Source organism: Pocillopora damicornis, chromosome 4 (genome assembly GCF_964200805.1).
Source record: "Pocillopora damicornis chromosome 4, jaPocDami1.2, whole genome shotgun sequence".
NCBI classification, from domain to species: Eukaryota; Metazoa; Cnidaria; class Anthozoa; order Scleractinia; family Pocilloporidae; genus Pocillopora; species Pocillopora damicornis.
The window spans coordinates 18,026,755-18,040,924 of NC_142673.1; the positions used below are offsets into that span (position 1 = coordinate 18,026,755).

At 38.2% G+C, this 14,170-nt stretch overlaps 3 protein-coding genes and 1 pseudogene across 3 annotated transcripts in view; 2 read left to right on the plus strand and 2 right to left on the minus strand.

The window, feature by feature from the left end:
* LOC149047085 (CUB and sushi domain-containing protein 1-like) overlaps nucleotides 1-14,170 on the plus strand; it is a 109,501-nt gene that overhangs the window by 6,536 nt on the left and 88,795 nt on the right. The gene's annotated exons all lie outside the window — the stretch shown is intronic.
* On the plus strand, nucleotides 116-4,844 carry LOC149047086 (uncharacterized). The gene is made up of 4 exons (XM_089202426.1): nucleotides 116-312; nucleotides 3,521-3,659; nucleotides 4,003-4,153; nucleotides 4,435-4,844. Exons 1-4 carry the CDS (start codon nucleotides 116-118, stop codon nucleotides 4,785-4,787), a joined length of 840 nt encoding a protein of 279 aa, XP_089058552.1. The 3' UTR covers nucleotides 4,788-4,844.
* LOC149047087 (trypsin-1-like) lies at nucleotides 8,859-9,602 on the minus strand (annotated as a pseudogene).
* Nucleotides 9,842-12,428, minus strand: LOC149047088 (complement C1s subcomponent-like). The gene is made up of 5 exons (XM_089205317.1): nucleotides 12,316-12,428; nucleotides 11,577-11,753; nucleotides 11,121-11,291; nucleotides 10,452-10,568; nucleotides 9,842-9,973 (listed from the first exon to the last, which is right to left on the minus strand). The coding sequence occupies exons 1-5, from the start codon at nucleotides 12,350-12,352 to the stop codon at nucleotides 9,849-9,851; spliced, it is 627 nt and encodes a 208-aa protein (XP_089061443.1). The 5' UTR covers nucleotides 12,353-12,428; the 3' UTR covers nucleotides 9,842-9,848.

Sequence of the window (14,170 nt, forward strand, 5' to 3'; positions counted from 1 at the left end):
TTTAGACGAGAAACTGTTCCGAGTTCAGCTTGAGAATCACCTCATTTTTATGCAATAACTATTCGTATTGTTGTCTAGCCTCACGTTTTGCGTCCTTGTCTTTTTAGGTTGTATCATGCCAGGCTCTGCAGTCCTCTTCAAGGAGGGAGGAAAATATCGTAAAGGGCGTTTTTCGTTTGTCTTGGGTGTCGACTGGGAAGTCGTTGAAGGAGAACGATACAAATATTTAAGTGGAGATGACATACTAATTTTTGATGAGAAACCTAACGACAACCAGCTACCTGAGGGCACTGCAGTCGTTGGAACAGATTCGTGAGGGAAAATAAAGAGGGGAAACATAAAAAGATCGTGCAGTACCACTCACTTTCCTATAGAAACAAACGGTGTAGAGTGGCAGAGCAAATTAGAAAACGTTCGATTATTCAAAGGAGAATTGTGTAAATAGTTCAATTTCACATAATATATAAAACGTCTGAGCGGATGTTGGACTGTACTGAACAATCTTGTTAAATTTATCTTTCACTTTTAACGGGCGCAGCGAAGGTGGGCTATCGTTAAAAGAGGACTTGTGGAAGCTCGATCCGCCAACAAGATCGGAGCTTCGTGCTCACTCAAACTCTACATATATTTTCAAGAAAGTAGACAGCTCCTGAACGTGCCACTAATTTCTCTAGTAATAGGGGAAACATAAAACGATTTTTCAGTTCCACTCCTATTGTACAGTGACAAAGCAAATGAGAAACGTAAGAGAATTCAAAGGAGTGTTATGTAAATAGTTCATGTTTGACTAATGTATCAACATTTTTTACGTCCTAATGGGGGTTGGGTTGGACTACATTGAAAATCCCCCATCTTCGACCTTTGAGGGGTAGTGTCGGTGGACTATCGCTCAAAGAGGGTTTGTAGAACTTCAATCTGCTGACAAAATCGAGAGATCGCCTTAGCACTAAAACCAACACATTGTTGTAAGAAATTAGATAGTTCTTGAGTACGCAACAGTAAGATCCCTTAAATTTTTCATTTATTTTTTTTATCTTTTTTTTAATGAGAAAGGGAAGTAGAAATCATTGTAAGGGAGCGCAAGTTTTTCCTCTTTTTATTTCTGTATGGAGCAGAGGACCTCTGGTGACAAATTACTACACCCGCTGTGTGGTAAAGGCTTCTCAGTTGACCTTTAAACTGGGTTTGGTAAAAAGGGTTAAAACTGCGCTAGTTATTGTATCATCATAAGACAAGATTTGACACAGGATGTCGTAGCGAATAGATCGATTTTTGTTGCCGCAGCCGTGACGATACTACACACAGGGTAACCATCATTTGTAGGCGGTTATTCCCAAGTCGTATGGCAGCTTTCTTTTTTTTTATTTTGCAGTGTAAAGAAACAAAAATTGAAACTGTCTCGAATAGTGATGGCCTTCAGCCGATTCTCACAAAGTCAAACTAAAGCAGTCAGGCATCTCGCCTAAACTTACTCGGAGCCATTCCGTATGGCAATCGTTTGAAAATATTCCATCCTCCCCCCAGAAACAGCATACCAGTTTGGTACCTTTTAAGAGCCCATGCTATTAAGTCGCTACCTTCAACTCCTTATGCATAATTGCTTGGATTGCGACTCCTTCTCCTTTTTTGCGCGTGTTAGGATAGTCTGTGACCTTCCAGTGCGTTATAACAATGCGCAAGAAATCACCCTCGCCTCTCTATCTCTCTCTATTGTTGTTTTTTACTATTTTCTATCTTTTTTTAAATTATTTTAGAATAAAATTAACCTGTTGAAACAAAGAGTCTGCCGTGACGCTTTTGGAAAGTATCCAGTTCTGAATAATAAATAGCCATTTCTTAGTAATGATATTATAATCCGCTTTAGCTGGAACAGCGCATTCTACGAATGCTGTATCATATATATCTTTTAGATGCTTAATAACTTAATGTGTTATTAGGGAGTTATATTAAAAACGAATGGGAGGGATTTTCTGGAAAAGGCTCGAACTCGGACTTCAAAAGCATTGATTCACAATTTTGCCATCGAGCTTAAAGCAAGACACAGCCAGATGTGTTTCTGTACGTGTTTGATTTGCCTGACCTCGACTTCGCATGGTTTAATTAGCTCTCTATTTAACCCCAATTTAATTGAGAAAAAATTCAGTCCATAAAAACAATAACCAGCTTTCCTTGATGAGTGAAAGTTTTTGTGTATTTTTTTTTACTCTGATCATTTGCTAACGTGTTGACGTGTTGACCACACCAGTCTAATCCAGCTTTGCACGTCTGTCGAGCAAAAGCATTAAGGGAAGTCCTAATCATAAATGAGTAAATTTTGGCAAGTTTTGAGACAAACGCACTGAAGGTTAGGCTCTGACTATTTTTAAATGTTCAGCTTCAGAGGAAGTAAATGTTACAGTAAATCAAAATAATACCCACATCCAAGTTTCTCATTCAATGCGAATCGTTTTAGTGAAGACGACATATTTTGCTTGCGAAATAGATTAACTTTGACTACAACCACAGGCGGCGCGGGAAGCTCACTTCTCCAAAAAAAGCAAACGATTAATTCATAAAAGCGTCACGCCTTGTGTGACTCGGTGTTAAGTTACGAGAGGAACTATTGAGAATTTTAACACGTCATAAGAGTAAATTCCATTGATTTTACGCGTAAAATGTTCATATTTCTAAATATTAATCGTTGAAAATCGACCATATTTCGTTCCCCATACTATTCCTTATAACGTGTACAAATTCTCAACGGTTCCTCTCGTAACTTAACACTGAGTCACACAAAGCTACAAATGTTAGTGAGTGCTTTCGGTTTATTAGAGACACTCGTCACAATGGTATGTGGCGCACATCAATAGTTTTTTTGCTCATGGCGCGCCATCATGCGATGAATCACCTGGCTTTATCTACTATTGCTTCATCTGTGTTGACCTTAATTTGAAGGATCTTCATGTCAGCCTCCAATTTCTCCTTATGGTTCAAACATGATTTATCCCGCACAGCAAGGAAATTACAAAAATGGCGGCGTGGTTGTCTTTAGTTGTAAACATAGCTTCTACCTCACTGGGCCGCCAGTAATAAAACGCAGTGGGAGCACTGGACACCAGTGAATTTCAAGTGTTTTCTAAGTAAGAGCTTTTTTCGTTTTTTGTATCGAACAATACTAATAGTTGAAGTATCAGTAAGTATCGATGCTGATAGTTTAAGTCTCAGTGAACGTACAGCATTAGAGCGATCGACTACAATGGCGTTGGAGTACAGGAACAATTCTTTGTTAAGACATTCTTGATATATACATGTCAGAGCAACGAGAAGAGAAACTTGCTTAGCTCAGGCTCGGAATCCCATTCTTAGCTCGTTCATTGTCTCTTTGCTCTATCTTTGACCATTGAAGAATTTGACTATTCTTTTATTTCTTTTTTATTCGTTCACACACGCGCTGGAAACTCATGCGGTCAAATTTACAGGTGTTGTGATACCATTGATTTTTTCCATGTTTAGTATGCAACAAGGCCCTTGATATCCACAGGCACGCCAATGGGTTTGAGGAGCTTGCACACAGTAGAATGAGGATTCTCCCAATTGAGGTATACCTCAGAGAGGAAAACGTTGTTACAGGGGCAGGTGTCCGCCTGGAAGATTTCGGGCATATGGTTCTACAGATTCAAGTGAAGGCGCGTATTTCCAACAAATGGTTCAAATTAGTCATTTTAAGGTAACAAATTGCTTACAAACGTTAATTTTAACGATTTTATCCACATTATCATCGTTGTTTTCCCTTCTTTATGGGTCACATTGGCTTCTTTAATAAGGCATCGAAATATAAAGTTTGACTCAGCCGCTGACCATGGAAAGAGACGAAGTTGCTGCCTAATTTCTGAATCTTAGACACAATGTCGCATTAGTTTTGAGAATAGGAATAAAGATTCATCCAGTGACATATAAAAAATTGATTTTGAAAAAGCATAATCACAATTTTCTTACACAAATAAAATTTGATTTTTTTTTCAGCCACGTGTTGGTGAGGAAGAGGAAAAATTGAAACTTTCTCAACAACTCATCACTCAGTTTTTGCAAGTCCTGTTTTTTTTTCGACCTAGTAATGACATTCCTCTGCCAAGATATCCAAGAGTGTTTGGTTGTAAGCCTGCAGTATTTCGAGGTAAGAATTTATATCTTAGATAGCTTGATACTCTTCTCTCTATCTAGATCAGCATCGGTACTCTTTTAAAATAGAGCGTATTTGAATTGATATAGAAACCATACGCCCTTTCTTCGAAATGGAACAGCATCGATTGTCGTGTGATGTCTGATATCCTCTGATAAGAAAACTCTCAGGGTACTAGAAACTACTGGCTCAGTTCCAGTATCCCTCATTGCATACAGAAAGTAATTGTATCAGTCGTTATCTCGAATAATGTACTATGTCTTCATCACTCTCAGGTTGCATCATGTCAGGCTCCGCAGTCCTCTTCAGGGAAGGAAAGAGTTATCTGAAAGGGCGTTTTGTTTCTATCGCACGCCATTCGTTGTGGGAAGTTCTTTATGGAGACAAATATTTATATAAAAGTAAAGATAAAGTACTTCTTGATGAGAAGCCAAACTTGGACGAAATACCCGAAGGAACTGCGGTAGTTGGAGAAGATCAGAGAGGGAACTTAAAAGAGGGAAAAATAAAACGAGTATGTAGTTCAATTCAGTGTACTATTGAAACCGACGGTGAAGAATGGCAGAGCAAGTTAGAGAACGTGCGATTCTTTAGAAAAGAACTGTGTGAAAATCACTTTATGACTTAATATACGACCAGTTATTTGTTATCGCCTGGGGGTGAAGGATTGTTTTGGGGGAACAAATGGTTTCAGGGGGGGACGAAGGAGAGATCAGTCGTCACCAATATAATATAATGGGGGGACTATAGAAATATGGGATCAATATCAGTATCTGGGCAGCTGCCCACCTACCCCTCCCCTAACCCAACATTAACCTTAACTTGTTGTCAATTGACTGTTGTTGAGTTAGAGGAGGGGTAGGTGGGCAGTTGCCCAGATGCTGACATTGATCCGAAATATGATTGCCAATTAATTGCCCATGAGGGGCAATCTTACTGATATTACTGAGCGTGCCTTACAAGTAGATAACTGTATTTACATTCGGTGGAACTAAGCCGTAAGTGGCAATGACAGAGGATGTAAATAGTTTCCTGTTGGCATTAACACACACGTGCTAATATGGCGCTAACTGACATTTTTGTTCTAGCTCACAGTTCAGCCGATACCCTCACATTTGTCGTTTCTTAGTTGTGTATAGAAAGGAGGAAGGTAAATTTAATCATGACTCAACCAAAACTCTCCAGATAAACCAGTTACAACTAGCAGCACTTCTGATGAAAGGGAACCGGAGACAGCTAATTAGTGATCCCAGCTAATTAGTGATCATATAAAAGACCTCTTGTTGCACCGTTTAGATCACTCCTGATGAAGGCACTGGACAGGAGTGTCGAAACGTTGGGTCTACGAATTGTAACTTCTTCCGTTACAGTAATTAAATCTGTAAACCAGAGTAACATCAAACCATGTCAAATTACATATCGTTAAGTCTAGTAGACTCAGAAAGGAGATAAACTTGGGACATGCTAAGGTAATGGGGGTGGTTCATTTTTAAATTTACAACCAGTGCAATTATCGTAATCATAGCGAAAGGACCTGAGTGTCCAACCTCCATTCTCAACTTTTTCAAATTTTATGTTTATTCATATTATCAGAGTTGTTCGATCCATCGATACAAAGATCATCATGACTGATCCAATTCTACTGGGACTACCAGTCTATTAACACAGGACGACAACTTGTTAAAAGATAAAATCAAAGCACATCTTATTTAGAAGCATTATAAGATCTTCAATACTGCACATCTTATTTAGGAGCATTATAAGAGCTTCATTATTTTGGTGTTGGGAATATGAATGGAATTAACAAATTGCATAAGCCATTCAGTTAAAAAAATATATATTGTAAGCAGTTGATAATTTCCTATTTCAATGATGGTCTTACTTTGTAAGTAGAGTAATTGTTATCTTTTCTTTCTATGAGAAACTAGTCCACTAAAATACACAAAGGTTGGACTAGGCTGTTGGTGATTGTGGCATATTAGCCAATCGCGAGTTCGACAGGAAAGCAGATGAACAATTCTATGGTGATTAAAAACTCGGCGTAGGTATTTCAATTATCTTATGGTAAGAAATACTTTAATTTTAATAAACTGCTTGACGAGTAAGAGATCTGGAAAAAGTTAATCTCGAACCGGAATTCCTGGAAATTGCTTCTTCTTATGCATTTGGTTCTTTTCAGGCTCGTTTTTTAGGCCAATTTCATGTCAAATTCTCGATCAAGAAAGCAAGTCTTAATCATTGATTTAGCACGTAGAATACCTCTTTCAATATGGAGATTAAGATGTGTACAATTTGTACTTTCATCTTCCGCACGGAATTTATAATCAGTTGACTTATATGAACGGCAAACAGTTCTCCTAGGGGGGCGGTACTTAGGGTGCGCCCTTTCTTCTTCGAATTCTTTGTTTATTCTGTTGTTATTGTAACAAACTTCGAGGGTTATTTTCTCTTTAGTTATCTTTATAATTTTCATATTATCAATCTTGTTTCTGTTTTGGCCGATCTTAACCGCAAAAGTATGACATTTCTAGGTAGAATGTCATTTTGGTAAGAGTAAATAAACCGTAGGTATATATTTAGTATGCGGTGACTGTTATACGTAACAACGTGATTCACTAGTAAAATGAGAAATAGTAACGTTGGTTAAATGTTGAAAGCTTGCTAATTGCCACCTTTATAAACTGGAAACCGACACTTTCCTGTAGATGATGCGTTACACCTCGAGCTAACAAGTTGTTTGAGCTATCAGGAGAAGCAATAAAGAAAGTTTCAACTCTATAAGAGTGTTAGAAATTTCTTCTAACAAAATTGCAATCAAATTTAAACCGAACACGTTTTTTAGCCATCAGAACAAGTCGATGTATCTATTATATTTTACGTGCGTAATAAAAATCATTTAAGACGTGTTTCTGAAGCATCAAGATTTCTTTTTTTGTATCCATTTGTGGTCGTAAATGGTGTGTTAAGGTTGGACTAACCCTTTACACCCAAACATCAATATGCATATTCTCTATACTGCTCTCTTCACATTCTCTAAGGTTTTGATAAGGAGAATTTGTGTGGCAATCAAGAGCTTCCTAAATTAGTGATAAATTCCTTTATTCTCGTGACCTTAATGTTTGATTCAGGGGTGATATTGCAAGGAGAAATTGGATATAATTACTCCAAAGGGTTAAAAGGGTGTTGCACCGAAACCCAACTTGTAGAGTAATTGGCACTTTCGAGTGAATGCTAGAATCGAGGTAACTATCTGATCGTTTGTTCGTTCGCTTGGATATCTCGCTTTTGTTTCTGCCAGTTGTTAGTGAATTTGAGTGAATATGTTTGTTCACTGGTCTGAGAGTTTTTCCTCACTCGAATACACTTAGGGGGCTCCTCTACACACTAATACTAAACGGCTCCCAAAATGACTAATGACTAACAGCGTTTCGTTAAGCGAAAAAAATATTGATCTAAACGAGAAAAGTTTCCGATTTCGGAAGGACTTTTTATATGTTGAATGGTTCCAAACAAATTGTGGAAAAAAACTGAAGCAAATCATACTTTTTGAGAGAGACTGACTTCAGAAAGTTGCTTTTCACGGCAACATCGTGTGCACATTACCTGGCGAAAAAAAAAAAAAAACGCCCGGCTCACAGAAGCGCGGCCCTGAATAACCTCATTGAACGAAGCAAACTAGATAGTTTCTTCTATAGGGTTCCATGCGAACGCAGCAAAGTATAACTTGGAGGAAAAGGGACAGTGATGTGCGAACTTAAACAATATGAAAGGGGAAACTATTTGCTAACATCTCAGCAACCAGTGGTTTCAGGATCACCTTCTGAATAAAGACACGTTCTTCTTGTTTGAAACCAAGCTAAGTTACTAATCGTAACCCCCAGCCCTTATCGTAACACGCTTAGGTCATTAGGAGATATTTACACAAAAATTCATTTAAACCACGTAGACAGAAATAGAAAAATCGAAATTCCCGCATTATCTGATACCCATAGTCAGACTGCAAAACAGCATGTTATTAACATAGGGAACGGCTGAAGAATGTTAACTTGCTGGAATGATAATGCCGGTATTTGAAATGCACTACCGAGAGTGCGCGAAACTTACCAGCAGCATGTTACTCTCATGCTTCATAAAAAGCGCGCGGAAAGATCCTTTCTAATCGCCAATCTTGAAACAAACTCTCTTGCTGACGAAACCGAAGGTGACAAGTTTCCATACGAAATTACCTAATCGCCTGTTGAAAATTTCTGGCAAAGGAGTTGAGCCATCGCGATGTGCTAATGTTCCGTTAGGTGAATGGTCGCTTTAATAAGAGGTTAAGGAGAGGCAACTCAGGCAGTGTAACCCCAGAGGAAATATGACTTAAAGTTCCTCCTTTAAAGATGTTGTCTACTTGCTTCTGTCATGATTACATCTACTTTAGGAGAGGATGAAAGAAACCATCTTATGCTCATCGGCGATTTTATTTGACTACAAAACGAAAAAAAAAAAAAAAGAATGAAAAAGCCAAACCATCAATCCGCGCATTAATCTACAAAAGCACAGACTTTCTAGGCAAAAACCTTAATCAGACATCATAGTAACGGTGAGAAATTGTAAAACAACGATTTTCGCAGTAGTTTTTACTCATCAGCCAATCGGTTTTAAGCCTCACTCAGCTTACAAGAAAAACTTTTGACTGGCACTATCACTCCTAGTTGCAGAAGGCAACTTTTAAAGCAAGCAGTATAAACAACAAAAATTAAATGCCTGATGTGTTGTTCCTGTGACCAAGAACAGACACTCTTTATATTATTAATCAGCAAAACTGTATTGAATAAGCTCAGTCATTTTCCTATAAGTTGTCTTCCATAGTTTTCTTTATCCAATCAATAAATGAGAACACCCTGGTATAGTATCAATAATGATCCTTTTGTGCGCAGCCCAAACTCCAGCTGACCAGCCCAGTAGCCACCCAACGGTAGTCGTCTCCTCTTTTTGCCTCACGGACAAAAGCTCCTCCACCGTCACCTCTGCAAGTATCATTTCCTCCCTTTCCATCCCCGGCACAAAACGTCACTGTGGAGTTAAAAAAGTATTCCGCTGATTTGTTAGCGCACAGCTGGTCGCTTTGAATTGTGAAGGCTGAGTATTGAAGACGGTCTGAGTAGCGTTTGTGTTCTTTGGGGTATTGTGAGAGTTTCAAGGCTTGTGTTACACCCTATCCTGTTGCTATACCGTACTTTTTAACGATTGCCAAATCCCCTTGATCCTTGTCCGGAATACACAATGTCCGTACATAGGGGCCAAGTTCCACCCCCATGTCGAGTTTGACTAGAGCAATGTCATTTGTGATTTTCCCATGATCATAATCTTCATGAACAAATATCTTCATCACTTCCACGTCAATCTGAGATTTTTCATCCTTCCTCAAGTGGTGGTCACCCACTGTCACGCGGTACATGCGAGATAAAGAGTAATAGTCGTAGAGAAAACAATTTGCTTCACCTACTAAGGAAAGACTGGTTTTGGGAGTTTTTCAAGAGTTAATCCTTGTGAATGATATCAGAAACTCGAATACTTTTTTTTTTCTGCAGAATTTTCTCTGCCTTTAAATGTGAACTTTCAAATACAACAATGAAAAAAATATCTAAAGATATAAAATGTTTCTTTAAACTTCAAACGTAAAAAGAATTATTGGACTCAGTGCTTACTTATTGGATATATTGTCGAGAACACGGACCCCTCGAAAATCTCTGTGGTAAAAACAATGTGCAGCCGTCAGAACCCAGCGACGAGAAATCAGAGCACCACCACAGATAAGCACAAGTTCCGCTTAAAAAAGAGATAGGAAACAAATTGAAAAAGACTAAGTATTATTTTCTAGCAATAACTTCTTAATAAAAAAAAAACTACTCAAAAATTATGGCGGAAAAAAATCATCTTTTGACCAGTGCATTTTAAGTAACGTTTCGTGCTTGGCCCCTCGTCAGAGGCAACAGAGGCACTGTGGGTTGTGTAACGAACATATACGGAAAAATGGAGCTACTCTGTATTTTTAGGAGCATAATAGCGTGAAAAAATAAACAAACAAAAAAATCAGTTGAATGAGAATCGTTCGTTGATAGCGTGTAGAATTAAGAGTGAGATTTGAAAGATAAATTTTTTTCTGCTGTTGTGAAAGGCCACAGACAGTCATATGCTACTTAAAAGGATTTGCCGAATGTCGGAACAAAAATGTTAGTCATGCTTTCCTGATATATACAGCATTCAATGAATGAGCCAGACAATGAAAATTTTCCATTCAAACTACCTTTTGAGTTGACCCTGCGCAGTCCAATCTGCCAGGGCCACCAGCCTCTTTTCGAACTCTTACCACCGACCACTTTCGCCCTCAGGTCAACAGGACTTACACCACAGGGTGTATAATCTGTGAACAAAAAACATAAAAAAAATTTATGATCACTTCAAAGAAGACCGGTTTATTGCAATGCGCTTTCATTTGTTCTGTTCTTTTCGTGTCTTTTCTGTATTTTAAGGTGATACTTTGTGGAATAGGCCAGTCGATCCACCGGCCAATTAACGCTCCACTATTCTAGTGGCTGAACGAACGGAATAATGAGTTTCTGAAAGAAACAAGAAACAAAAGACTCCTAAGACTGACTAACCGACTGACCGACTGACTGACTCACAAGCTGACTGACAGACAGACTGACTCATATATGCATAACTGACTGACCAACTCACCGAATGACTGACTAACTCAAATGCTAACAGACTGACTCACAGACTGAATGACTAACGTAAGAGAGATGTAAGAAGAAAGGCTGAGTGATTCACATACTGACTGACTGAAAGACTGACTTATCATTATACCTAAAAATATAACGCAAAATCAAAATAATCCCTGATTACTTTGGACACTCAACTGACAATTGTTGTTGTCTTTACAGGTGTGTAAAGATTATCATATTCAAATTACTTGGTGAACATGTAAGAGCCTGAGACCACTGTCCGTTTTTTCTGCATTTCCTTCTTTTTGGTCCTTTGAGCACATAGCCTTGATCACATCTGTACTTTAATATACTGTTGAAGCTGAAACGGGAACCAGAGAATGTGGCGTGTGGAATGTTCACGGGTTTACCGCAATATGCTGACAAAAAGAATGTTAGAAAATATTTGTGAAATGAAATACGAGAACAGTTTCTTACGTTTTCAATCATAAAATAGTAATAATAATGGATTATAGTGGAATGCTTTCGATCTGGCTTAGGAATGGATACTTTTGTATCGGTAAAACAAAATCCAGTTTATGATTCAACTTATGAACATCGAATGGCGACGTGGCTTACGGATTTTGATTTGTAATAATTCATTCTGTTCGATCAAATGGTTGTAATTTATCCAAACCAAAGCGAGTCAACCCGCGAAACTTTACCTAGACACTTGAGTGCTTTGCTTCCAATCCACTGCCCTTTCCTGCAAGTTCTTATGTCAGTTCCTTTTCGGCAAACATATCTTGCCTTACAATAACCGGTGTGTATTTCCACTCTACTATTGGGTGGTGGATTTCTTCGAGTTTCACTGAGAATATCGAGGCATTTCTTGTCACATTCTAAGATAAGAAGAAACACGTAACGAGCGCCCAGTAAGGTAATATCTGTTACGAATGCAGTTAGATATACTGGACTGGAATTTAACGCTCTGGTGAAATTTTTTTCATACTGATTTTTTGTAAATTAATAATAGGTGTCACTACCCTTAATATTAAATCTCTTCGTTGAGATTTCAAGTTTATTCAATTCATCTTCTTCAATTATTTTGAATGAACCGAAATTAGAACTCGCTTCTGTTTATAGGGGTGAATTCTCGCGAAATACCAAATTAAAGCTTCTCGTTTGATGTCAGCTGATGTACAAAAAGACACGCGCCTTGCGTCTGTCTAGCATTTCCTTTTTAAATGAACTGATTGCAATTTTGTTCGTAAGCTTCTATTGCTTCTTCTGATCGCCATCAGTTTGATGGTGGAACTTCCTTTTATTCAACTTTCTCCCTCTCAGTAAAATTGTATGGAGATCCCCAAAATAGAATGGCACAATAGAAAACGACTTCATTGACTGATGGTCAGTTCATTCTGAATTCAAGGAGTAAACGCGTGAATTTCCGCAAAAACTTACTATTTTTTCGGCTCATTACATTTTGAGTGGCCAACATCAGAGCAGTCAAAAACACATACCAGAGAATCTAGGAAAAAAGAGAGAGGTTCATTTATTTTTCCAGTGAATATTTCTTAGCTAATCATATGCTTGAAACTCCAGTGCACGGTCAATTAGTTAATTTTCTCTTCTTTCGGCAGATTAGCAGATATCCAGTAAAGATCAAAGCAAATTTTAGGTCAACTTTGTGCCAAGCCCTGAAGAAGTGCGGGCGCTCGAAACATCAGCTTTAGAAACTCTTTACGGCAGCCAACTCAGTTGATAATACCAAATTTAGTTGTTTTAATCGAGTCAACAAAATTTGTCGAACATATTTCTGATTGCTTGAATTATCTTCTGAGCCGGAACTCCTTTTATCACACTAGCTACATTTTGAATTATATGGAGTATGAAAGTCATCCTTTTAGCGGGTTTTGGTTTCGACCCTTTATTGAATGATAACTTCTCCTTACAAGATCAATGCATAATTCAGCGTAAGAGTGATGAGAATTGAAAAAGGATTAGCCCTACCCCTAAAGTGTCTTTCTTTGATGAAAGTCAAAATTTTCCCGCCTAACTTAAAGGAAGTGTAAGAGAAATAGGAGTATTTCAAGGAGTGATTTTTGTCGTGCTTTCCTCCCCCTGCTGAAAGAAGAATCTTCCCTTTTAGCATAGAGGAGGTTAAAGGTTACCCAATATTAGAAACTCTTTGTTATAACTGAAAGCAACATTTCTGATCTTATAACTACAGAATAAAACTTTGATTTTTGTCCAGTTTCGATCGAACAATAGGCATAGAGTATCATTTATCATCGATTTTTATTGATTTATACTGCATGCTATTTGTTGACCTATAACGTTCCCATCTTGAAAAGGACTAGACGGATTTCAATCTTTTAAATAAATACGATATGTCCTTTGTTATTCTGTGCGGTGACACCAGTCGCTCCACATCATTGAATTTTAAGATATAGTTTTCCAAGACCTGTTCACATACTTTTCACCTATCTGGCCTCTTGGAAAAAAATATTTAATCATACAATGATCAAAATACCCCGTCAAGATCAATCACCATATTGGTCAATCTAGCGCGTAAATTTTCCCATTTAGTCCTTTCAGCTTCAGTTGCGTTACAGTGTACAGTAAATTGACGTCTTACCTGATATCGAAATCTGCATCTTGCTCTTTTGTAGATCTAACTCTAGATAAGTTTCAGAGCTCAGTGCATTCAGTGGACGATTTCTGTTTACGCCATACACTAACGTGTTAAGATTCTTTAGTTAATTCTTTCGGTGTATTTTACCTTCTGAGCGCTGCCTAAACACGCATTACTGGTTGCCAAAGAAAACAGCCTGCACGCACACTCAGAACGTGCTAACAATTCACCTTTTGGGCTTTAGATTTCACGTGTAGTGTGAGTCACGTGACTTTTGATGTAAACAAACCCCGAAAGTTCGGACATTGAGTCGAGCTCGCGGTACATGTGTCCGAACTTCGGCCTGGCAAGTTTTCCTAAATAACTTCCCACTTTCAAGAAACGTTTCTTTTCTCAAAATTGGCATCTTTTTTTATCATTTAATTGATCGTTTATCAAGCAAGTTGTCATTTCGTTGCCGTAGAAGCAGATGCGAAGAATGTTACAGGAAGCGTTGCGGCATGGAATAATCGAACTAGTTCTGCTTACAGTGATGTATCTGATCAGGTATTTTCAGGGTGTTAAGTGCGTAGATTGTGAAATAAACCCCCTTCTAACAAGAAATTAGTGCCCACGAATCGCTGTAGAACGCGATGAAGCCTTGATTCCTAAAAATAAAACCGATTTCAACTCTGTGAACGT